The 25,069-nt window shown below is 43.4% G+C and overlaps 1 protein-coding gene across 1 annotated transcript in view; it reads right to left on the reverse strand.

The window, feature by feature from the left end:
* Positions 1 to 3,116: 3,116 nt before the first annotated feature.
* Positions 3,117 to 25,069, reverse strand: part of LOC139751523 (collagen alpha-3(IV) chain-like) — a 28,652-nt gene continuing 6,699 nt past the window's right edge. The window contains exons 2-3 of the mRNA XM_071667021.1: positions 16,799 to 16,913; positions 3,117 to 4,051 (exon numbers count right to left, since the gene is read on the reverse strand). Coding sequence (XP_071523122.1) covers positions 3,659 to 4,051; positions 16,799 to 16,913 — 508 coding nt within the window. The 3' untranslated portion in view covers positions 3,117 to 3,658. The remainder of the gene's footprint in view (positions 4,052 to 16,798; positions 16,914 to 25,069) is intronic.

Raw genomic sequence — 25,069 nt, forward strand, 5'->3', positions numbered from 1 at the left:
TTCTTCAAAGCAACACCTGATCCACACATCCTCTAGCACTTATGAAACCACACTGCTCTTCCCAGTCTGATGCTTTGTACATGCCTTCACCCTCTTAATCAAATCAATGCCATCCCATATAATTTACCAGGAATACTTAACAAACATATACCTGTAATTTGAACACTCACCTTTATCCCCTTTGCCTTTGTACAATGGCACTATGCATGCATTCTGCCAATCCTCAGGCACTTCACCATGAACCATACATTCATTGAATATCCTCACTAACCAGTCAACATCACAATCACCCCCTTTTAATAAATTCCACTGTAATACCATCCAAACCTGCCACATTGCCGGCTTTCATCTTCCTCTTTTCTGTTTACCAAACCATTCTCCCTGACCCTCTCACTTCACACACCACCTTGACCAAAACACCCTATATCTGTCACTCTTATCATCAGACACATTCTTTAACAAACTTTCAAAATACTCACTACATCTCCTCCTCACTTCACCACTACTTATTACCCCCCTTCACCGATATTCCCATTTGTTCTCTTGTCATATGCACTTTATTTACTTCCTTCCAAAACATCTTGTTATTCTCCCTAATAGTTAGATACTCTCTCACCCCAACTCTTGTTTGCCCTTTTTTACTCCTCTTGCACCTTTCTCTTGACCTCCTGCCTCTTTTATACATCTCCCAGTCATTTGCACTTTTCCCTGCAAAAATCCTCCAAATGCCTCTCCCTTCTCTTCACTAACAATCTTACTTCATCCTACTACTCTACCCTTTCTAATCTGCCCACCTCCCACCTTTCTCATGCCAAAGGCATCTTTTGCACAAGCCATCACTGCTTCCCTAAATACATCCCATTCCTCCCCAACTCCCGTTTCATCATTTGCTCTCACCTTTTACCATTCTGCACTCAAAATCTCCTGGTACTTCCTTACACAAGTCTCCTTTTCAAGCTCACTTACTCTCACCACTCTCTTCACCCCAACATTCTCTCTTCTTTTCTTTCAAGTCTTCACCTTCGCATCCACCAGATAATGATCAGACAGTTCCCCCACTCAGCACATTGACATCCAAAAGTCTCTTCTTTCACGCACCTATCAATTAACACGTAATCCAATAACACTCTCTGGCCATTTCTCCTACTTACATACGTATACTTATGTATATCTTTCTTTTCAAACCATGTTCATCAGTGTTATTAACAGTTTCAAAAGGATAATGATATACATAGTACTAAAGCAGATAGGGCAAACACAATTGTGATTATGGACAAAGTTAAGTATATATATCAAAAATGAATGATCTTTAATGTGATGACACAACATACTTTAAACTCGGTAGAAATATAAATAGTGGCTCCAACAATGTTATATGGTTGTGAGGCGTGGGCTATAGATAGAGTTGTGCGGAGGAGGGTGGATGTGCCGGAAATGAGATGTTGGAAGACAATATGTGGTGTGAGGTGGTTAGATCGAGTAAGTAATGAAAGGGTAAGAGAGATGTGTGGTAATAAAAAGAGTGTGGTGAGATCAGAAGAGGGTGTTTTGAAATGGTTTTGTCACATGGAGAGAATGAGTGAGGAAAGATTATAAGTCAGAGGTGGAGGGAATGAGGAGAAGTGGGAGACCAAATGGAGGTGGAAAGATGGAGTGAAAAAGATTTTGAGTGATCGGGACCTGAACATGCAGGAGGGTGAAAGGCGTGCAAGGAATAGAGTGAATTGGAACGATGTGGTATACCGGGGTGGATGTGCTGTCATTGGATTGAACCAGGGCATGTGAAGCGTCTGGGGTAAACCATGGAAAGTTCTGTGGGGCCTGGATGTGGAAAGGGAGCTGTGGTTTTGGTGCATTATACATGACAGCTAGAGACTGAGTGTGAACGAATGTGGCCTTTGCTGTCTTTTCCATGCGCTACCTCACGCACATGCGGGGGGAGGGAGTTGTCATTTCATGTGTGGCGGGTTGGCGACAGGAATGAATAAGGGCAGACAGTATGAATTATGTACATATGTATATGTCTGTGTGTGTATATGTGTGTATACGTTGAGATGTATAGGTATGTATATGTGCGTGTGTGGATGTGTATATGTATACATGTGTATGTGGGTGGGTTGGGCCATTCTTTCGTCTATTTCCGTGCGCTACCTTGCTAACGTGGGAGACAGCGACAAAGTATGATAAGTAGATATAAATATATTTTGAACCAGGGCATGTGATGCTTCTGGGGTAAACTATGGAAAGGTCTCTGTGGCCTAGATGTGGAAATGGATCTGTGGTTTTGCTGCATTGCACATGACAGCTAGAGACGTGAGTGTGAACAAATGTGTCCTTTTTGACTTTTTCTGGTGCTACCTCGGAGGGGGGAGGGGGCAACCGGAATGGATGAAGGCAGCAAGTATGAATATGTTTATGTGTATATATTTATATGGCTCTATATGTACATGTATGTATACATGCGTGTACGGGCATCTTCACATACATATATGTGTATACAAGTGGTTGGGCCATTCTTCATCTGTTTCCTTGCTCTACTTCATTGACTTGGGAAACAGCTATTAAGTAGAATAAATAATAAAGTGTAAATAGTAACCATAAGGAGCTAAGTGTTATGTAGTGAATGTGGGACACAAGGCTCACCCTCCTCCTTTCCCTCTAACTCTTTTGGGGGAAATTATGCATCTCACAACCATATAAGCTATTGTCGCTATGTGTTTCTACATGAACTCAATGTTTACATGCATTTCTTTCATAATGATAAGGACCAATAATGAATTTTGCATCTAGGGATTCCCTTGTGCTTCACACCATCTGACTGCCCCTCACTAGAGCTCCATATGTTAATTTAAATTGTATAATATGGCCATAGAAGGCCTGATAGCTCACTTTTTTGTGCATAGCATTTACACATATATCTTTCATTTTGTGAGGAAAAAAAAATAAAGATTCTGTGTTTTTGTCCAAATCTTGAGCAACTTTCATCCTTTCTGCCACCATTTCCTTTTAAATAAGAATATAGTCACGATAAAAAAAAAAAAAAAAAAAAAAAAAAAAAAAAAAAACAGGATTGTACTCTGATTAATTTACCTAAAGTATAGATAATGAAACTCATCTGAAAAGTAAGTTTTTATTGACAAAAAGACAGGTGTTTTTCAGAAATTCATGAAAGGGAAGTTATACTTCAAGAAAGGGCCAGAATCAAGAACTAATAAAAAAAATTAACCAGAAAGAAAAAAGGGAAATCTTATTTACAGATGTGTGTAGTCTCTAAGCTTACTTTTATAGAATAATAATCATTTACACTGGTATCATACATAACATGGCAGTGAGCAGATATTGTGACTTAAAGACTAATAAACTCCTGACTTAGATTAGACACTTCTTTCATGTACACTGTTACACAGCACCAGTCTGGAAAAAAAGAGATGCATGCAGATATGTACTCTTGAACATGAGGAGGCAATATGTTAACAAATGAAGCACTGAAAGGAGGGTATTATAAATAGAATTTTGAAATGCTTAAGATCAGAATGATGTCATTCAAACTAAAGTACACAGCTTATTTGCCTAAGATGATTAATTTTTTTTTTAAGTTATTGGTAAAAAATATTCAACCATTTTTATGATTTACAAAATATATACTGTAACATCAAATTTAACCACCATAGTAGTATACACCATCACTACGGCCATCATCAAAAGATGGAGAGTAGTCTCTAAATTCTGGGGGAGGAGTAGGAATTGTAGGGAAACCACCACCACCTATTCCACCTCCACTACCTCCAGTCCCACCAATTCTTTTCCTCATACAAGTATTACAGCGACTGACACGAGATTTAAGATCCCCAGCTTTCAATGTTTGTTGCTGAGGTTTCCGGAACTGATCTTCGAGTTCAATTGTGGCCATCCAGTACGAGAAGGCAGAGGGGAATAAATTACAGCGACCTTGACCTGTACACTCAATAAATGGACTTGCACGGAAGTCTTCCAGACATGAACCAGGTGAGATGAGTGACTGGCCCGAACCCTCTGCTCCAGAGTCTGTATGCTGCAATGGAAACAATGTACAAGATGGGTCAAATTATGAAGATTTTAATGTCCACTGATGAGCTGAATATATTTAATGATTCTGAAGAGTATTTGCATATTATTACATTTATCAATATATTTTTTTTTTATTTTATTATACTTTGTCGCTGTCTCCCGCGTTTGCGAGGTAGCGCAAGGAAACAGACAAAAGAAATGGCCCAACCCCCCCCCCATACACATGTATATACACACGTCCACACACGCAAATATACATACCTACATAGCTTTCCGTGGTTTACCCCAGACGCTTCACATGCCTTGATTCAATCCACTGACAGCACGTCAACCCCGGTATACCACATCGCTCCAATTCACTCTATTCCTTGCCCTCCTTTCACCCTCCTGCATGTTCAGGCCCCGATCACACAAAATCTTTTTCACTGCATCTTTCCACCTCCAATTTGGTCTCCCTCTTCTCCTCGTTCCCTCCACCTCCGACACATATATCCTCTTGGTCAATCTTTCCTCACTCATTCTCTCCATGTGCCCAAACCACTTCAAAACACCCTCTTCTGCTCTCTCAACCACGCTCTTTTTATTTCCACACATCTCTCTTACCCTTACGTTACTCACTCGATCAAACCACCTCACACCACACATTGTCCTCAAACATCTCATTTCCAGCACATCCATCCTCCTGCGCACAACTCTATCCATAGCCCATGCCTCGCAACCATACAACATTGTTGGAACCACTATTCCTTCAAACATACCCATTTTTGCTTTCCGAGATAATGTTCTCGACTTCCACACATTCTTCAAGGCCCCCAGAATTTTCGCCCCCTCCCCCACCCTATGATCCACTTCCGCTTCCATGGTTCCATCCGCTGCCAGATCCACTCCCAGATATCTAAAACACTTCACTTCCTCCAGTTTTTCTCCATTCAAACTCACCTCCCAATTGACTTGACCCTCAACCCTACTGTACCTAATAACCTTGCTCTTATTCACATTTACTCTTAACTTTCTTCTTCCACACACTTTACCAAACTCAGTCACCAGCTTCTGCAGTTTCTCACATGAATCAGCCACCAGCGCTGTATCATCAGCGAACAACAACTGACTGACTTCCCAAGCTCTCTCCTCCCCAACAGACTTCATACTTGCCCCTCTTTCCAAAACTCTTGCATTTACCTCCCTAACAACCCCATCCATAAACAAATTAAACAACCATGGAGACATCACACACCCCTGCCGCAAACCTACATTCACTGAGAACCAATTACTTTCCTCTCTTCCTACACGTACACATGCCTTACATCCTCGATAAAAACTTTTCACTGCTTCTAACAACTTGCCTCCCACACCATATATTCTTAATACCTTCCACAGAGCATCTCTATCAACTCTATCATATGCCTTCTCCAGATCCATAAATGCTACATACAAATCCATTTGCTTTTCTAAGTATTTCTCACATACATTCTTCAAAGCAAACACTTTTTGTATTTATCCCTGGGGATAGGGGATAGGGGAGAAAGAATACTTCCCACGTGTTCCCTGCGTGTCGTAGAAGGCAACTATAAGGGAAGGGAGCGGGGGGCTGGAAATCCTCCCCTCTCATTTTTTTTTTTCCCCCCCCCAAAGAAGGAACAGAGAAGGGGGCCAGGTGAGGATATTTCCTCAAAGGCCCAGTCCTCTGTTCTTAATGCTACCTCGCTAATGCGGGAAATGGCGAACAGTATGAAAGAAAAGAAAGCTATTATTTTTTGTATTTTTGTATGAGTTATGGAGTGTAATTACTCTCCATTTTTATTACCCCAGGATTAATACATATAAAAGAGTTATGGAGTCACCATGGATTTATTTCCAGACACTCCTGCAGCCCAAGGCTGCATTAGTACATACACAAGAGTTATGGAGTCACCAGGATTTCTTTTCAAACACTCCTGCAGCCCAAGGTTTCACTAGTTCCAGCAGCAGGGAGAAGTAAACTACTTGAAGTAAGAGTTCTTTGATGAGCCTTTGCACTCATGATACAACCTTCCCAAAGGTGACTTCATTTGCAGTGAAACCTTGAGCAGTTTTGTAATTTGAAAACTACAGTAAATTAATGAAGTGAACATATGTAAAGGTGTAGTGTAAGCAAGTTTGTCAAAAACAGTAGTTCCATATTGTCCAAAAAGGTTCAGTGTTATCAGCAGTTTCAAAAGGATAATGATATACTTTGTACAAAGGCAAAGGGGATAAAAGTGAGTGCTCAGATTACAGAGGTATAAGTTTGTTGAGTATCCCTGGGAAATTATGTGGGAGGGTATTGATTGAGAGAGTGAAGGCATGTACAGAGCATCAGATTGGGGAAGAGCAGCGTGGTTTCAGAAGTGGTAGAGAATGTGTGGATCAGGTGTTTGCTTTGAAGAATGTATGTGAGAAATACTTAGAAAAGCAAATGGATTTGTATGTAGCATTTATGGATCTGGAGAAGGCATATGAGAGTTGATAGAGATGCTCTGTAGAAGGTATTAATAATACATGGTGTGGGAGGCAAGTTGTTAGAAGCAGTGAAAAGTTTTTATCGAGGATGTAAGGCATGTGTACGTGTAGGAAGAGAGGAAAGTGATTGATTCTCAGTGAATGTAGGTTTGCGGCAGGGGTGTGTGATGTCTCCATGGTTGTTTTAATTTGTTTATGGATGGGGTTGTTAGGGAGGTGAATGCTAGAGTTTTGAAAAGAGGGGCAAGCATGCAGGCTGTTATGGATGAGAGAGCTTGGGAAGTGAGTCAGTTGTTGTTTGCTGATGATGCAGCGCTGGTGGCTGATTCGTGTGAGAAACTGCACAAGCTGGTGACTGAGTTTGGTAAAGTGTGTGAAAGAAGAAAGCCGAGAGTAAATGTGAATAAGAGCAAGGTTATTAGGTACAGTAGGGTTGAGGGACAAGTCAATTGGGAGGTAAGTTTGAATGGAGAAAACTGGAGGAAGTAAAGTGTTTTAGATATCTGGGAGTGGATTTGGCAGTGGATAGAACCATGGAAGCGGAAGTAAACCATAGGGTGGGGGAGGGGGCGTTGAAAAATGTGTGGAAGTCGAGAGCATTATCTCGGAAAGCAAAAATGGGTATGTTTGAAGGAATAGTGGTTCCAACAATGTTATATGGTTGTGAGGCGTGGGCTATAGATAAAGTTGTGTGGAGTTGGGTGGATGTGCTGGAAATGAGATGTTTGAGGACAATATGTGGTGTGAGGTGGTTTGATCGAGTAAGGGTAAGAGAGATGTGTGGTAATAAAAAGAGTGTGGTTGAGAGAGCAGAAGAGGGTGTTTTGAAATGGTTTGGTCTCATGGAGAGAATGGATGAGGAAAGATTGACAAAGAGGATATATGTGTCAGAGGTGGAGGGAATGAGAAATGGGAGACCAAATTGGAGGTGGAAAGATGGAGTGAAAAAGATTTTGAGTGATCGGGGCCTGAACATGCAGGAGGGTGAAAGGCATGCAAGGAATAGAGTGAATTGGAACGATGTGGTATACCAGGGTCGACGTGCTGTCAGTGGATTGAACCAGGGCATGTGAAGTGTCTGGGGTAAACCATGGAAAGTTCTGTGGGGCCTGGATGTGGAAAGGGAGCTGTGGTTTCAGTGCATTATACATGACAGCTAGAGACTGAGTGTGAACGAATGTGGCCTTTGTTGTCTTTTCCTAGCACTACCTCGCACACATGCGGGGGGAGTGGATTGTCATTTCATGTGTGGCGGGGTGGCTACAGGAATGAATAAGGGCAGACTATGAATTATGTACATGCATATGTCTGTGTGTGTGTATATGTGTATACGTTGAGATGTATAGGTATGTATGTGTGTGTGTGGACGTGTATGTATATACATGTGTATGTGGGAGGGTTGGGCCATTCTTTTGTCTGTTTCCTTGCGCTACCTCGCTAACACGGGAGACAGCGACAAAGTATAATAAAAAAATAATAATAATATGTCTGTGTATGTATATTTATGTATATGTCAAAATGCATAGTTATGTATATGTGCATGTGTGGGCATGTATTTATATACATGGGTATGTGAGTGGGTTGGGCTATTCTTTTATTTGTTTCCTTGTGCTACCTCGCTAACATGGGAGACAGCGACAAAGTATAATAAATATGAAATAATAAATAGTGTATATATGTTGACGTGCTGTCAGTGGATTGAATCAAGGCATGTGAAGCGTATGGGGTAAACCATGGAAAGCTGTGTAGGTATGTATATTTGCGTGTGTGGACGTATGTATATACATGTGTATGGGGGGGGGTTGGGCCATTTCTTTCGTCTGTTTCCTTGCGCTACCTCGCAAACGCGGGAGACAGCGACAAAGTATAAAAAAAAAAAAAAATATGTATATGTCTGTGTATGTATGTGTATGGGGTAGTGATGCTGTTTCCTGTGGGGCAGAGGAGCACTAGGATTGATGAAGGGAAGAAAGTATGAATATGTACATGTGTATATATGTATATGCCTGTGTAAGTGTATGTATATGTATTTTTTTTTTTTTTTTTTTTGTTGCTGTCTCCCGTGTTTGCGAGGTAGCGCAAGGAAACAGACAAAAGAAATGGCCCAACCCACCCCCATACACATGTATATACATACGTCCACACACGCAAAATATACATACCTACACAGCTTTCCATGGTTTACCCCAGACGCTTCACATGCCCCGATTCAATCCACTGACAGCACGTCAACCCCGGTATACCACATCGCTCCAATTCACTCTATTCCTTGCCCTCCTTTCACCCTCCTGCATGTTCAGGCCCCGATCACACAAAATCTTTTTCACTCCATCTTTCCACCTCCAATTTGGTCTCCCTCTTCTCCTCGTTCCCTCCACCTCCGACACATATATCCTCTTGGTCAATCTTTCCTCACTCATTCTCTCCATGTGCCCAAACCATTTCAGAACACCCTCTTCTGCTCTCTCAACCACGCTCTTTTTATTTCCACACATCTCTCTTACCCTTACGTTACTTACTCGATCAAACCACCTCACACCACACATTGTCCTCAAACATCTCATTTCCAGCACATCCATCCTCCTGCACACAACTCTATCCATAGCCCACGCCTCGCAACCATACAACATTGTTGGAACCACTATTCCTTCAAACATACTCATTTTTGCTTTCCGAGATAATGTTCTCGACTTCCACACATTCTTCAAGGCTCCCAGAATTTTCGCCCCCTCCCCCACCCTATGATCCACTTCCGCTTTCATGGTTCCATCCGCTGCCAGATCCACTCCCAGATATCTAAAACACTTCACTTCCTCCAGTTTTTTTCCATTCAAACTCACCTCCCAATTGACTTGACCCTCAACCCTACTGTACTCTTATTCACATTTACTCTTAACTTTCTTCTTTCACACACTTTACCAAACTCAGTCACCAGCTTCTGCAGTTTCTCACATGAATCAGCCACCAGCGCTGTATCATCAGCGAACAACAACTGACTCACTTCCCAAGCTCTCTCATCCCCAACAGACTTCATACTTGCCCCTCTCTCCAAAACTCTTGCATTCACCTCCCTAACAACCCCATCCATAAACAAATTAAACAACCATGGAGACATCACACACCCCTGCCGCAAACCTACATTCACTGAGAACCAATCACTTTCCTCTCTTCCTACACGTACACATGCCTTACATCCTCGATAAAAACTTTTCACTGCTTCTAACAACTTGCCTCCCACACCATATATTCTTAATACCTTCCACAGAGCATCTCTATCAACTCTATCATATGCCTTCTCCAGATCCATAAATGCTACATACAAATCCATTTGCTTTTCTAAGTATTTCTCACATACATTCTTCAAAGCAAACACCTGATCCACACATCCTCTACCACTTCTGAAACCACACACCATGTATGTATATGTTGATATGTTTATGTATGTATATGTGCATGTATGGGCATTTATGAATATCTATGTGTATATGAGTGGATGGGCCATTTTTTGTTTGTTTCCTGGTGCTACCTCACTGATGCAGGAAACAGCGATTATTTATGATAAATAAAATAATTAATAAGTATATGTATGTATAATTGGTATACATGGGGTGTTCAGTGTTGTAAATGGAAATGGTGAAGAGCTTGTAGATTTATGTGCTGAAAAAGGACTGATGATTGGGAATACCTGGTTTAAAAAGCGAGATATACATAAGTATACGTATGTAAGTAGGAGAGATGGCCAGAGAGCGTTATTGGATTACGTGTTAATTGACAGGCGTGCGAAAGAGAGACTTTTGGATGTTAATGTGCTGAGAGGTGCAACTGGAGGGATGTCTGATCATTATCTTGTGGAGGCTAAGGTGAAGATTTGTATGGGTTTTCAGAAAAGAAGAGTGAATGTTGGGGTGAAGAGGGTGGTGAGAGTAAGTGAGCTTGAGAAGGAGACCTGTGTGAGGAAGTACCAGGAGAGACTGAGTACAGAATGGAAAAAGGTGAGAACAATGGAAGCAAGGGGAGTGGGGGAGGAATGGGATGTATTTAGGGAATCAGTGATGGATTGCGCAAAAGATGCTTGTGGCATGAGAAGAGTGGGAGGTGGGTTGATTAGAAAGGGTAGTGAGTGGTGGGATGAAGAAGTAAGAGTATTAGTGAAAGAGAAGAAAGAGGCATTTGGACGATTTTTGCAGGGAAAAAATGCAATTGAGTGGGAGATGTATAAAAGAAAGAGATAGGAGGTCAAGAGAAAGGTGCAAGAGGTGAAAAAAAGGGCAAATGAGAGTTGGGGTGAGAGAGTATCATTAAATTTTAGGGAGAATAAAAAGATGTTCTGGAAGGAGGTAAATAAAGTGCGTAAGACAAGGGAGCAAATGGGAACTTCAGTGAAGGGCGCAAATGGGGAGGTGATAACAAGTAGTGGTGATGTGAGAAGGAGATGGAGTGAGTATTTTGAAGGTTTGTTGAATGTGTTTGATGATAGAGTGGCAGGTATAGGGTGTTTTGGTCGAGGTGGTGTGCAAAGTGAGAGGGTTAGGGAAAATGATTTGGTTAACAGAGAAGAGGTAGTGAAAGCTTTGCGGAAGATGAAAGCCGGCAAGGCAGCAGGTTTGGATGGTATTGCAGTGGAATCTATTAAAAAAGGGGGTGATGTATTGTTGACTGGTTGGTAAGGTTATTTAATGTATGTATGACTCATGGTGAGGTGCCTGAGGATTGGCGAAGTGCGTGCATAGTGCCATTGTACAAAGGCAAAGGGGATAAGAGTGAGTGCTCAAATTACAGAGGTATAAGTTTGTTGAGTATTCCTGGTAAATTATATGGGAGGGTATTGATTGAGAGGGTGAAGGCATGTACAGAGCATCAGATTGGGGAAGAGCAGTGTGGTTTCAGAAGTGGTAGAGGATGTGTGGATCAGGTGTTTGCTCTGAAGAATGTATGTGAGAAATACTTAGAAAAGCAAATGGATTTGTATGTAGCATTTATGGATCTGGAGAAGGCATATGATAGAGTTGATAGAGATGCTCTGTGGAAGGTATTAAGAATATATGGTGTGGGAGGAAAGTTGTTAGAAGCAGTGAAAAGTTTTTATCGAGGATGTAAGGCATGTGTACGTGTAGGAAGAGAGGAAAGTGATTGGTTCTCAGTGAATGTAGGTTTGCGGCAGGGGTGTGTGATGTCTCCATGGTTGTTTAATTTGTTTATGGATGGGGTTGTTAGGGAGGTAAATGCAAGAGTTTTGGAAAGAGGGGCAAGTATGAAGTCTGTTGGGGATGAGAGAGCTTGGGAAGTGAGTCAGTTGTTGTTCGCTGATGATACAGCGCTGGTGGCTGATTCATGTGAGAAACTGCAGAAGCTGGTGACTGTGTTTGGTAAAGTGTGTGGAAGAAGAAAGTTAAGAGTAAATGTGAATAAGAGCAAGGTTATTAGGTACAGTAGGGTTGAGGGTCAAGTCAATTGGGAGGTGAGTTTGAATGGAGAAAAACTGGAGGAAGTGAAGTGTTTTAGATATCTGGGAGTGGATCTGGCAGCGGATGGAACCATGGAAGCGGAAGTGGATCATAGGGTGGGGGAGGGGGCGAAAATTCTGGGGGCCTTGAAGAATGTGTGGAAGTCGAGAACATTATCTCGGAAAGCAAAAATGGGTATGTTTGAAGGAATAGTGGTTCCAACAATGTTGTATGGTTGCGAGGCGTGGGCTATGGATAGAGTTGTGCGCAGGAGGATGGATGTGCTGGAAATGAGATGTTTGAGGACAATGTGTGGTGTGAGGTGGTTTGATCGAGTGAGTAACGTAAGAGTAAGAGAGATGTGTGGAAATAAAAAGAGCGTGGTTGAGAGAGCAGAAGAGGGTGTTTTGAAGTGGTTTACGCACATGGAGAGGATGAGTGAGGAAAGATTGACCAAGAGGATATATGTGTCGGAGGTGGAGGGAGCAAGGAGAAGAGGGAGACCAAATTGGAGGTGGAAAGATGGAGTGAAAAAGATTTTGTGTGATCGGGGCCTGAACATGCAGGTGAATCAAGGCATGTGAAGCGTCTGGGGTAAACCATGGAAAGCTGTGTAGGTATGTATATTTGCGTAAATGGACGTATGTATATACATGTGTATGGGGGGGGTTGAGCCATTTCTTTCGTCTGTTTCCTTGCGCTACCTCGCAAACGCGGGAGACAGCGACAAAGTATAAAAAAGAGAAAAAAAAAAAAAAAGATACATATGTGCATATATTTATATATTTGTATTTGTGTATGTGAGCAAATGTGTCATTCTTCATCAGTTTCCTGGCACTACCTTACTAATGCGGGAAACTGCGATCAATTGTGAAAAAAAATATTCATTTTTATTTATTCATTATCATTAAATTTTAGGGAGAATAAAAAGATGTTCTGGAAGGAGGTAAATAAAGTGTGTAAGACAAGGGAGCAAATGGGAACTTCAGTGAAGGGCGCAAATGGGGAGGTGATAACAAGTAGTGGTGATGTGAGAAGGAGATGGAGTGAGTATTTTGAAGGTTTGTTGAATGTGTTTGATGATAGAATGGCAGATATAGGGTGTTTTGGTCGAGGTGGTGTGCAAAGTGAGAGGGTTAGGGAAAATGATTTGGTAAACAGAGAAGAGGTAGTAAAAGCTTTGCGGAAGATGAAAGCCAGCAAGGCAGCAGGTTTGGATGGTATTGCAGTGGAATTTATTAAAAAAGGGGGTGACTGTATTATTGACTGGTTGGTAAGGTTATTTAATGTATGTATGACATGGTGAGGTGCCTGAGGATTGGCGGAATGCGTGCATAGTGCCATTGTACAAAGGCAAAGGGGGTAAGAGAGTGCTCAAATTACAGAGGTATAAGTTTGTTGAGTATTCCTGGTAAATTATATGGGAGGGTATTGATTGAGAGGGTGAAGGCATGTACAGAGCATCAGATTGGGGAAGAGCAGTGTGGTTTCAGAAGTGGTAGAGGATGTGTGGATCAGGTGTTTGCTTTGAAGAGTGTATGTGAGAAATACTTAGAAAAGCAAATGGATTTGTATGTAGCATTTATGGATCTGGAGAAGGCATATGATAGAGTTGATAGAGATGCTCTGTGGAAGGTATTAAGAATTTATGGTGTGGGAGGCAAGTTGTTAGAAGCAGTAAAAAGTTTTTATCGAGGATGTAAGGCATGTGTACGTGTAGGAAGAGAGGAAAGTGATTGGTTCTCAGTGAATGTAGGTTTGCGGCAGGGGTGTGTGATGTCTCCATGGTTGTTTAATTTGTTTATGGATGGGGTTGTTAGGGAGGTGAATGCAAGAGTTTTGGAAAGAGGGGCAAGTATGAAGTCTGTTGGGGATGAGAGAGCTTGGGAAGTGAGTCAGTTGTTGTTCGCTGATGATACAGCGCTAGTGGCTGATTCATGTGAGAAACTGCAGAAGCTGGTGACTGAGTTTGGTAAAGTGTGTGAAAGAAGAAAGTTAAGAGTGAATGTGAATAAGAGCAAGGTTATTAGGTACAGTAGGGTTGAGGGTCAAGTCAATTGGGAGGTAAGTTTGAATGGAGAAAAACTGGAGGAAGTAAAGTGTTTTAGATAACTGGGAGTGGATCTGGCAGCGGATGGAACCATGGAAGCGGAAGTGGATCATAGGGTGGGGGAGGGGGCAAAAATCCTGGGAGCCTTGAAGAATGTGTGTAAGTCGAGAACATTATTTCGGAAAGCAAAAATGGGTATGTTTGAAGGAATAGTGGTTCCAACAATGTTGTATGGTTGCGAGGCGTGGGCTATGGATAGAGTTGTGCGCAGGAGGATGGATGTGCTGGAAATGAGATGTTTGAGGACAATGTGTGGTGTGAGGTGGGTTGATCGAGTAAGTAACGTAAGGGTAAGAGAGATGTGTGGAAATAAAAAGAGCGTGGTTGAGAGAGCAGAAGAGGATGTTCTGAAATGGTTTGGGCACATGGAGAGAATGAGTGAGGAAAGATTGACCAAGAGGATATATGTGTCAGAGGTGGAGGGAACGAGGAGAAGTGGGAGACCAAATTGGAGGTGGAAAGATGGAGTGAAAAAGATTTTGTGTGATCGGGGCCTGAACATGCAGGAGGGTGAAAGGAGGGCAAGGAATAGAGTGAATTGGATCGATGTGGTATACCGGGGTTGACGTGCTGTCAGTGGATTGAATCAGGGCATGTGAAGCGTCTGGGGTAAACCATGGAAAGCTGTGTAGGTATGTATATTTGCGTGTGTGGAGGTATGTATATACATGTGTATGGGGGTGGTTTGGGCCATTTCTTTCATCTGTTTCCCTGCACTACCTCGCAAATGCGGGAGACAGCGACAAAGCAAAAAAAAAAAAAAAAAAAAAAAATTATGTATTATACTTTGTCGATGTCTCCCGTGTTAGCGAGGTAGCGCAAGGAAACAGACGAAAGAATGGCCCAACCCTCCCACATACACGTGTATATACATAAACGCCCACACATGCACAAATACATACCTATACATTTCAACATATACATACATATACATATTATATTTTTTGCTTTGTCGCTGTCTCCCGCGTTTGCGAGGTAGCGCAAGGAAACATGAAAGAAATGGCCCAACCCACCCCCATACACATGTATATACATACACGCAAATATACATACGCAAATAGACATACCTACACATCTCAATGTACACATATATATACACACACAGACATATACATATATACACATGTACATAAGTCATACTGTCTGCCTTTACTTATTCCCACTGCCACCTCGCCACACATGGAATAACATCCCCCTTCCCTCTTCATGTGTGCGAGGTAGTGCTAGGAAAGGACAACAAAGGCCCCATTCGTTCACACTCAGTCTCTAGCTGTCATGTAATAATGCCCGAAACCACAGCTCCCTTTCCACATCCAGGCCCCACAGAACTTTCCATGGTTTACCCTAGATGCTTCACATGCCCTGATTCAATCCATTAACAGCACATTGACCCCGGTACAACACATCGATCCAATTCACTCTATTCCTTGCCTGCCTTTCACCCTCCTGCATGTTCAGGCCCCGATCACTCAAAATCTTTTTCACTCCATCTTTCCACCTCCAATTTGGTGTCCCAACTTCTCCTCGTTCCCTCCACCTCCGACACATATATCCTCTTGGTCAATCTTTCCTCACTCATTTTCTCCATGTGCCCAAACCATTTCAAAACACCTTCTTCTGCTCTCTCAACCACGCTCTTTTTATTTCCACACATCTCTCTTACCCTTACATTACTTACATATATAATCATATTCATACTTGCTGCCTTCATCCATATATGTATATAGCAAAAGAGAGTTGGAGTGTTCAAGACTCAGCAAGCTTTAGAGAGAAAAAGAAAATATTTTGGAAGAAGTTCAATAGTGTGAGGAAAACAAGGGAATAAGTGGGAGCATTGGTGAATGGAGTGAATGGGGAAATGGTAAATGGTGAAGATGAGGTGAATGGGGTGCACTCTATCCCTGTAGATATTGCCCATACACCTATCTCTTCTTGTTTACTATGAACTTAACTCCCTTATTACACCATTCAACATCATTTCTACTTTTATTAAGATATAAGTAGCTTGTTATTCTTTTTTTTTGTGTGTGTGTGTGTGTGCTGTAGCATCTGTTTGCTTTACCCAGTTACACTTAACAAAACAGGGCACTGGATGACTAACCTAGATAGTTCTGCCTTAATGTGACACTATTGTACCTTCAAACATAACCATACTTTTCCTAACAGGCACATGCTCCTCTGTACACCTGTTCCATCCTATGACCCACTTCAACCACTATGATTCCATCTTCTGGTATGTCCAGTTCCACATAACCAAAGCAAATGACTTCTTCCTGATCCTCCCTTTTCAAACTTACTCTTAAACCATTTTATGTCCGCCCCTTGCTGCACCACATTATCCTGCTTTTGTTTACATTTACTCTCAATTTGCTCCTTTCACACACTCTTTGAGAGTCTGTAACCAAGTTCTGGAACTTCTGTCAAGAATCAAACACCAATTTGGATATGATGATACATCAAGCATTTATAGTTTGATATTCTAAGTATAAGTTTTTCCTTGAAATGTGCCACTCTCTGAAAAAAAATATTACTGGTACTGACAAAGGTTTCAGTTTGACAACACACAAACTGGCATTGTGGAATAATAAGTCTCCCTGTCTCCAACAAATTTCTTAAATGGCTATATGTAATGAGCTACATAATTTTCATGTTAGAGGAAATTTCCCCACTATCAAGATCTAAAACTACAAAATGTTATTGGTAAATTAACAGAACTTACCATGATGAATGAGTACCCAATCCAAAGTGATTCCCATCCAAAAGGACAGTCTGGAATTTCCAGTGTCTGACTGTGAACAGCAATTACCATTGATGGTGCCTCACACACAACACACCTGGCAAAGAATACATTTCAGCAGATTATGAATGAGACATTAAAATTTTATGTACTGCACTACTTTGCCTAGATGTTAGAACAATTTGGTTCTTTTGGAAGGAATGTTTACTGTGTTCTTATTATATGCATTAAAGGAAAGTTATGCTGTACAAACCTTTTTATGTAGATCTCTCATGCCTCAAGATAGAATTAAAGAAAAAACATTCACATTTTATTGAAATTGAATAAAACTGAATTATTATTAACCATTAATGCAGAGACAATGTCTTCCACCATTTTATGTCACTAATATACCCATCTGCTGTTTCCTAACTTAGTGCAGTAGCATCAAAAACAGACAAATGAGCCTTAAAGGAAAAAATCTTCCTTTAGATTCTTGCATTTTTTCTTTTGTAAAGTAGTAGTGAATTAGGGGAATCTTGCGCCTCACTCCCACCCATCTTTATCACCCTCCTTATGACATGCAGGAGATACATAGGTAGCATTCTCTCACCAATAACTCCTAAAATTTGCCAAATAATTTTCATTATATCTACCATTAGTAGTTCTTCCATATCCCTAATACTGGTGCTATAACCATTATCACCCACTACTAATATTATCACTAACATCAATAATACTGCTGTTTTACTGACTGCTCGTCATCTGTTTCATTTGACATAGTATGTTAATTGAAAGAAGAAGCCCTTGCATAAATATGGAAGTTCATATTTCATTTGAGCATCAAGAGTGAAATCTTTAAATGGAATTCTTTGAAATGAAATTACTAATGGATATCTTACCCTCTAAGGCAATTTGGTTTATGTATGTAGATGATGTTCTTTGTGCTGAGCCAACAAAAGAAAATTTACAAACATTTCTCCCTTTACTTAACAATTTATTACCTTTTATCAACTTTACTGTAGGAATGGAAAATAACTGTTACCATTTCTAGACTGCATGATCCACAGAAAGAGAAACTTGTGTAAGTTTAGCTTATACAGCAAACCCACCAATGTTTGTTCATATATTCATTATTACTCAGCTCAACATGACAGAGTTAAATTATCATCATTCCAGTCGATGTTTCATAGGGCATTATGTACATGCAGTCTAGAGTTTAATGATGAGTTTGAGAAGATATAGTCCATTGGATCCAAGTTAAAGTACCCTAGATTTTTCATTGATAAATTCTGTAAGTTGGCAAAGAAGTCATTTTTATAGAGTTAAACCCAAACCTCACCTTGATGCCAAGAATCTTTTAGTTCTCCCTTTTATTGATAATTAACATTACTTTCCAGGTTGCTTAAATCCTTTTATGTAAATGTAGCCTTCAGCAATAACAATGCTATAAAGACTATCAATAAAAAACTCAAAAGAAAATTCTGCAGGCTGTGTATAATTATAGAATACCTTGTAAAAATTGTAATGTTTTATGTTTGGCAGACTGGTAAGGATCTTTGTTAGACTTACGCGACATAAATACAGTGTAAGAACAGAACAAGAATCAAATGCTTTATTTATTCATGTTAAAAATTATGACCACTGTATTGACTAGAGTAATGCCAAGAAAGAGTGTGCCTCTGAACTTGCACCTGTGATTGCTTGTCTTCCCTTTTTGTTTAATAACCACAACTTTTCCTTCTTTTTGGAAGCATGCATTGATACATCCCATCCCTAAGAATAGTGGCCATTTTGACCCCTCCATCATCCTATTCCCTTTACATCTGCCATTTTCAGAGTCCTTGAATCCCTCCTGTTGCACCAACCATATCCATAAACACCTCAAAATCCATAGTCTTCTCTCTGACCACCAGTATGGCTTCCATAAGGTAAGATCCACTGGTGATATTCTTTCCCATCTTCCTATGTTTGGTCACCATCCCTGAAAGACTTTGGGGAGTCATGTGTAGTTGCCCTTGACATATCTAAGGCTTTTGATGGTGTGGCATTAGGGTCTCACCTCTAAGCTCCCCTCTTTTGGCTTTCCTCCCTCACTTTGCTCCTTCATATCTAGCTTCCTCTCTGGCTGATCTAACTCTGTGGTTGTTGATGGGTCAGCAACTCGCTTTTTTCCATCAACAGCAGTGTCCCTCAAGGTTCTGTCCTGTGCCTTACAGTTTTTCTCCTTTTTTTTTTTAATGATTTCCTCTCCATGAATCTAAGATACCAGTTTTCTGGCAATTGTAGGAATTCCGGCTTTTTGATCAATTGGAGTCAAATTTCCGGTTTCCCATTTCTCTCTCCATCTGTCTCTTGTCTTTCTAATGATGACAGCCGGAAAATGAACAAGTAGACTCTTGACGGATGTTTTCATATTATATTGATCGTGGATTTTGTATATATACTGTATGTAATGAAAAATACGAATATTGCAAAACAACTGGATCGCTCATTTTTTTTTTTTTTCGATCTTGCCAATTAGTAGTGGTGCGATGGGGAAGATCTGTCTACTGTGCAAAGGTGATGGTTCGTCGGCTAACACTACGTATTGAAAGTGAAAGAAGTTGTTAATAGGAAAACTGTATGGATACTATAAGAGGAAGATTGTAGATCGGAATGCTGATAGCAAAGTTCGAGATAAGTTCGAGGTGGCAGTTAGAGGATGTTTCGGACTCTGTTGGGCCCGTTTCGACTTAGGTTGCCGACTTCGGCACAGCGACCTTCCAGCACCGCTCACCTTCCGGTGCGGCCGTCGCGCGGGAGCAATGGGCAACCCTGCCTAGGCGTCCACCATCCCGCCCAACAACCCGCCCTCAGGAACTGGTACCTGCCTGTGGGGGCCACGGGAGAACAGCCTAATCCCGCACACCCCAAGCCGACAAGGGGGAGATGACCTTTCGCCTGCTCGGTGGGCCGACACCAGATGTTTGAGGCAGGCTCCGACTACTAACCTGTGCTCTTGGACCACATCCTGTGAAGGGAATGCGTCCAGGTTAGGGCTTTGACGCTGCACACCTCTAGGTCCCGGTACATCAGCCCTAACCCCCTGAGAGCACTCACGCTTTCTTGACACCATGCACCTCGCCAACTCAGGGTAGCTGAGGTAACATGCACGGTGTCTTTACCTGTGTATTCCCGTACGCCTTGTAAGACTTCCGGGGTACCATAGTAGCTGCACTTGTAGGCATGTGCAGCCGAAAGCGGGTAGTGAACCCCGGAGACCTGGGTGTCTATTATGTAGGTCTCCGTGCCTTTAGAAGCTACGATGTCCGGCTTTCTAAAGGACCCCACAATCGGAATGCGGGGCTCGCAGGACACCTGAAAACCCCTTTGCCTCAGACGTCCAGCCAAAAACACAGATGTCGTGTCTCTTGACCTGACCCCCGTGTGTACGTGGGCACATCTGAGCGATGTGACCCAGCGTACCCGGTTTCTGACATGTGTCACAGAGGCTGTTTATTTCGGGCCGGCCTCTGGACGCCCTGGCAGGGGTGGGCAAGGCGCCTATCCGCACTTGAATGGCCTTCACATAATCAGCACTGGACAAGAAACGGTTCCCACTATTCACCCATCTACTCACTTGAGGCACAGTGGTAGATGGAGCGAGAGCCACACCGTCAACAGTGCTGATTAGATTGGCACGCCATACGTGCTGACGTTCGGTCTTACTTCCCGCCTGGCGACCGGCAATGCATGCGGGTCCGGACCAGCACTGCAGTTTGCTCAAGACAGCAGGCTCCCGAACAGCCGCCTGAATTACTGGGTCGGACGAGGTGAGAAGTTTTTCGAACCGCGCTTGTTTGTTAAGCCGGACGGTTGAGACAAAGTCTGGTATGCCCAGCCCACCATCTCCAGATGTCGAGTGGAAGAATGCGCAGGGCACGTCATGGGCTAGGCGAAGCCAGCGGCGAACCGCCACTTGCACCTGCCTGTCCATGCGTGCTAACTGTGTCTTATATACTTCCCCCAACACAAGTCGATGCATGAGCTTGGGGATCAGATGCTCAACCAGCAGCGCAATCCGTTGTTGGGGTTTTAGAGGGGCCCTGGTGATGTTTCTTAGCCCCTCTTCTAGCAAGGCCCCATAAGACTTTCGGCGACCCCCGGCCCCAACGAGAATTCCGAGGTACTTATAATCGTCCTCAGCACTCATGGAGCCGACGGCGCTGCCCAAGACTTGATACGTCCTATTTTTATCGACGTACCAAGTCTTTCGCTTGCCGTCAACCTCCATGCTGAGGGTACGACATTTCCCTGGGTTCACTTGAAGCCCACCCCCCGCGAGGGTCTCAGCCATGACGTCCATTGCCTTTTGCAAGCCAGTGGGCGTCTGCGCTACTAGAACCAAGTCATCAGCAAAAGCCAGCGCTGATACGGTCTTGTCACCTAACTTTACCCCTACGCCGGTCTCCTTTACCCTAGTGATTCCCTCGTCAATCACCAGGTTAAAGAGCATCGGCGATAATGGGTCGCCCTGCTTGACCCCACGAGTCATATATATTTTCTCCGACATCCCATCGCTGCCTTCGATTTTTGTGAAGGCTCGGTCGTACATCGACATAATATATGACCTGACTAGGGCTGGGATCCCCTTCCGCGACATGGCACGTTCGATAGTGCTATGGTTAACACTATCGAACGCTTTTGCCATGTCTAAGAATGCCAGGTGCACACCGTGGGCGTGTGCTCGCGCACGACCGACGATCGCATCCAAGATCGTCAAGTTCTCAAGGCATCCGTCAACTGGGACAAATGCCTTTTGAGCCTCGTCGATCCTGATGAGGCTAGAGATGCGGCTGCTTAGTATCTTGTGAAGCAGTCGGACTACCGCGCATGAGATCGTAATTGGGCGGTAGTCCTTGGGCTCGGTAGGGTTAGGGACTTTTGGCATCAGCACCGTTCTATTTGCCTTGAATGGCTCTGGCAGTGCAGACGTAGCAAGCCAAAGGTTGAACATCTTAGCCAGTACCCTCGGAGGAATGGACTTCAGTAACCTCGTCGTCATTCCATCAGGTCCAGGGGCAGATGTTCGCGTCGCCTTGAGGTGATGTGCTACCTCGTCTATGGTTATGACTTGCCATTTGCTCACTGTATAAGTCGTAGTCGGTGATGACACGCTCGTCCGGCTCAGACGGTCGAGAGAAGAGAGCCCCCCAAAAGGGAATGAGGCGGTCCGGCCCAACCGAAGTTGGCGGTACCTCCCAATCACCTTTGAGGATCTGTCCAGCAGCCAAAGACCTATTTTCTCGATAGAGTCTCTGTGATTTGCGGTATTGCTCCCTTCTAAGCCGATTCCCGCGCAAAGGTGTCTCCTCCGCTTGGCGTGCACGGCCCTGGTTCGCTGACTGCCTTGAACCACCTTCACCACGATCCGGGCGGTCTTGGGGCGGGCTGCAAGAACTTAGCATCTCCGATGCGTGTTTTGCAGCGGCCCTGGCGGCGGCGAGGCTGTCACCCTGACGCAAGTGGTCCAGGGCAACATTTAGGGCGTCCTCGCCCCACGATGTCCTTGTGGGGTCGAGTAATAACAAGTCGAAGTAGGCAACAGTCTCCGCCATAAAGGAAGTAATCATTTGTTGGGGTTGGGGGATCCGCGGAATGGCTGGGACGGATAAAACCGCGGGAGGAATGGTCATCTCACCGCCGGGTTCCGCACACGCGTACATCCCTGTACGTGGTGCTTCCCCCTCTGTGTCATCCGTGTTACTTCTCGTTATGGCTGGGACACGCCGCCTAATCGGCGAGCCACCCAGCACCTCACCTTCACCAGTTTCCTGGATCAGGTTTAAGTTCAAGGTCAGTTCCTGAACCCTGGACTTATATGACGCCTTGCGTCGGAGCCCTTTGATCGCTTCGACCGTCCTAGAAGGGACAATCTCCCGCAACCGCTGGTTCAGGCCCTGCCCGGCAACTAGTGAGGGACCAGCTGCCATCCCGGCCTCAGCCCTGGCGAGGAGCTCCACCTCCTCATCAGACCATCGAACCTTGGACAGAACGTGTCTTGTCGCCAGCTCCTGATGAAAGGAGCCGGCAGGCGCCTGCCTCTCGTGGACCCTACGACCCCGAAAGCTGGCGAAGGTCTTCCCACAATGTGGGCAAGTGGGTGAACGGTCGTCGGCCGCTCCCACGTGGTTGTTGCTGGCACCCAACATACCAACAGAGGCTGGTTCGCTATTCAACTAAGAATGGGTTAAGCGTGACGGGTGTCAACGAAGCGAAAACCCGTGACAAAGGTAGACGCTTCGGTTTTGGTCGCACAGTCTGCCGCCGGAAGGTAGCAGAGGAGTGCAGTCAGACGATCGCCTCTGCCGCTGTGCTTCAGCCCACGGGATTTCCCTTTAGTAGTTGCCCTGCTATACCAGTAAACGTAGCTGGACAACCTCCGACTCTCAGCTGTTGGTTGGAATGTACTGGATAACCAACCAACGGAGCTTGGGCTTGGGGTACGCAATCACTCAAATTACTCGGCCTTTGGAGCTTTATAAGTGCGAGCGATAATCCAGCGCGACCCAGCGAGATTAAGCTTCTCTCCCGCTCTTGCTTTTTGCATGCTTTGCTAATGGTTTGCTAATAGTTTGTACATGTGCGCGATGCGACAGCAGATGCATGTATACCTAGCGCAACGAGTGGCCACGCGGCCGGTCGGCTAAGCAACTGGTAGCATGTCTGCAGCCAAGCGCTATGTTTGAAACGGTACGGCGTGTGTACATCGGGGACTTTAATCAGTGATTTTTGGACGAAGGCTTGTTTCAAATTAATAAGTGTGTTGGACCATCAATCTTTTGTTTGTGTGTGTGTGTCCATGGATATTTAATCAGATCTTTACCTTTGGAATTGCATGGAATGCCGGAAACGAGCTCAAGATGTGCCGTCGATGTCTACAGTTTCTACCAACCCTGGCGCGGTAAGTTACAGTGTGTGTTGGTTGTGTAATACACTCTACAGTATGTTTAGACTTGAATGTGATAACGCGTGCATAATCTGTACTGGAGCCACATCACGGATAATTCTAATTGATTCGTAATGGAGGGTGAAAGAGACGCTAACGTGAAATTGATTGATGTTGGAATCAAGAAGTTTAACTGGCGCTGGCTTGAGGCCAAAGATAATACTGGATCTTTCCTGTCGGATTACATTGGTAAACTTCATGTGGCAGGGAAAGCATTGTGCCACCAAACCATTTCATATGGCAGTGCAGGAATGAAGGCACTTGTGAAACATGGCAACTGATGCACATAAGAGAGCAAAGAAGATACAGGGCACCAACCAAACACTACCTGCAGCAGTCTTTAAAGCTGCTAATGCAGTAGAGACAGGGAAGGCTGGCAAAGGAGCTATACTAGTATCTGGAGATAAGGACAGACCCTGCACTTTACCAATCGGCTACATGTTCTGGTGACAGAGATGTCCCTTTACCAAATGTTTCTTACGCAGACAGGAAAGCAAATGTAGAAGCCATGGTTGTATCCTTCATTGTTGAAAATAACTTGCCATTTACAATGACGTCAAAGTTACTAGACACTGCAAAGGAGCTTGCAAGAGATAAAGTTTTGCAAGGCATGTCACTAGACAGGACTTCATGTACATATAAACTTAAAGATGGACTTGCAGCGGTGTATCATAAACATCTAGTTTTAGACCGAAGAGCAAATTTTCCATTAATATTGATGAATGTACAGCAAAAAATAACAAGTGGGTGTTAAGCGTACTTGTTTCATATTTTGCTGAGAACCTTGGAATGTGTATTGTTCAACACTACATGTCAGTAAAGATGACACCTTTATATAAAGCCATAACCAAGGCATTCAAGGAAGATGACATTCCTTTGGAGAATGTGGTATCGTCACTGAGTGACTCAGCAGCATACATGTGAGGCAAAAACTCTGGATTTGAGAAGAGAATGCGTGAAGTAGCACCAAATATGCTAGACATAGACGGGGACTTGTGCCATCACATCCACAACGGTGTCAAGAAGTTCTGCGAACATTTCGATATGCTTGCTGAAAGGCTATCAGATGACCTCTTTCATGACTTTCACTACGGTCCTGAGTGAAAGTCCTGATTTACAAGAACATTTGAATGACATATGTGAATTGCTGGGTATATCTTGTAAAATTCGAACGGAAAGGATTACGCATCGATGGCTACCATCTTACGATGTAACAACTAGTTGGAAGCCACAGCCCTCAGGCCCACATATACGTCATAGTCTGGCTGGTCTGATACACACTG

The sequence above is a fragment of the Panulirus ornatus genome, chromosome 11 (genome assembly GCF_036320965.1).
Source record: "Panulirus ornatus isolate Po-2019 chromosome 11, ASM3632096v1, whole genome shotgun sequence".
In the NCBI taxonomy this organism is placed as follows: Eukaryota; Metazoa; Arthropoda; class Malacostraca; order Decapoda; family Palinuridae; genus Panulirus; species Panulirus ornatus.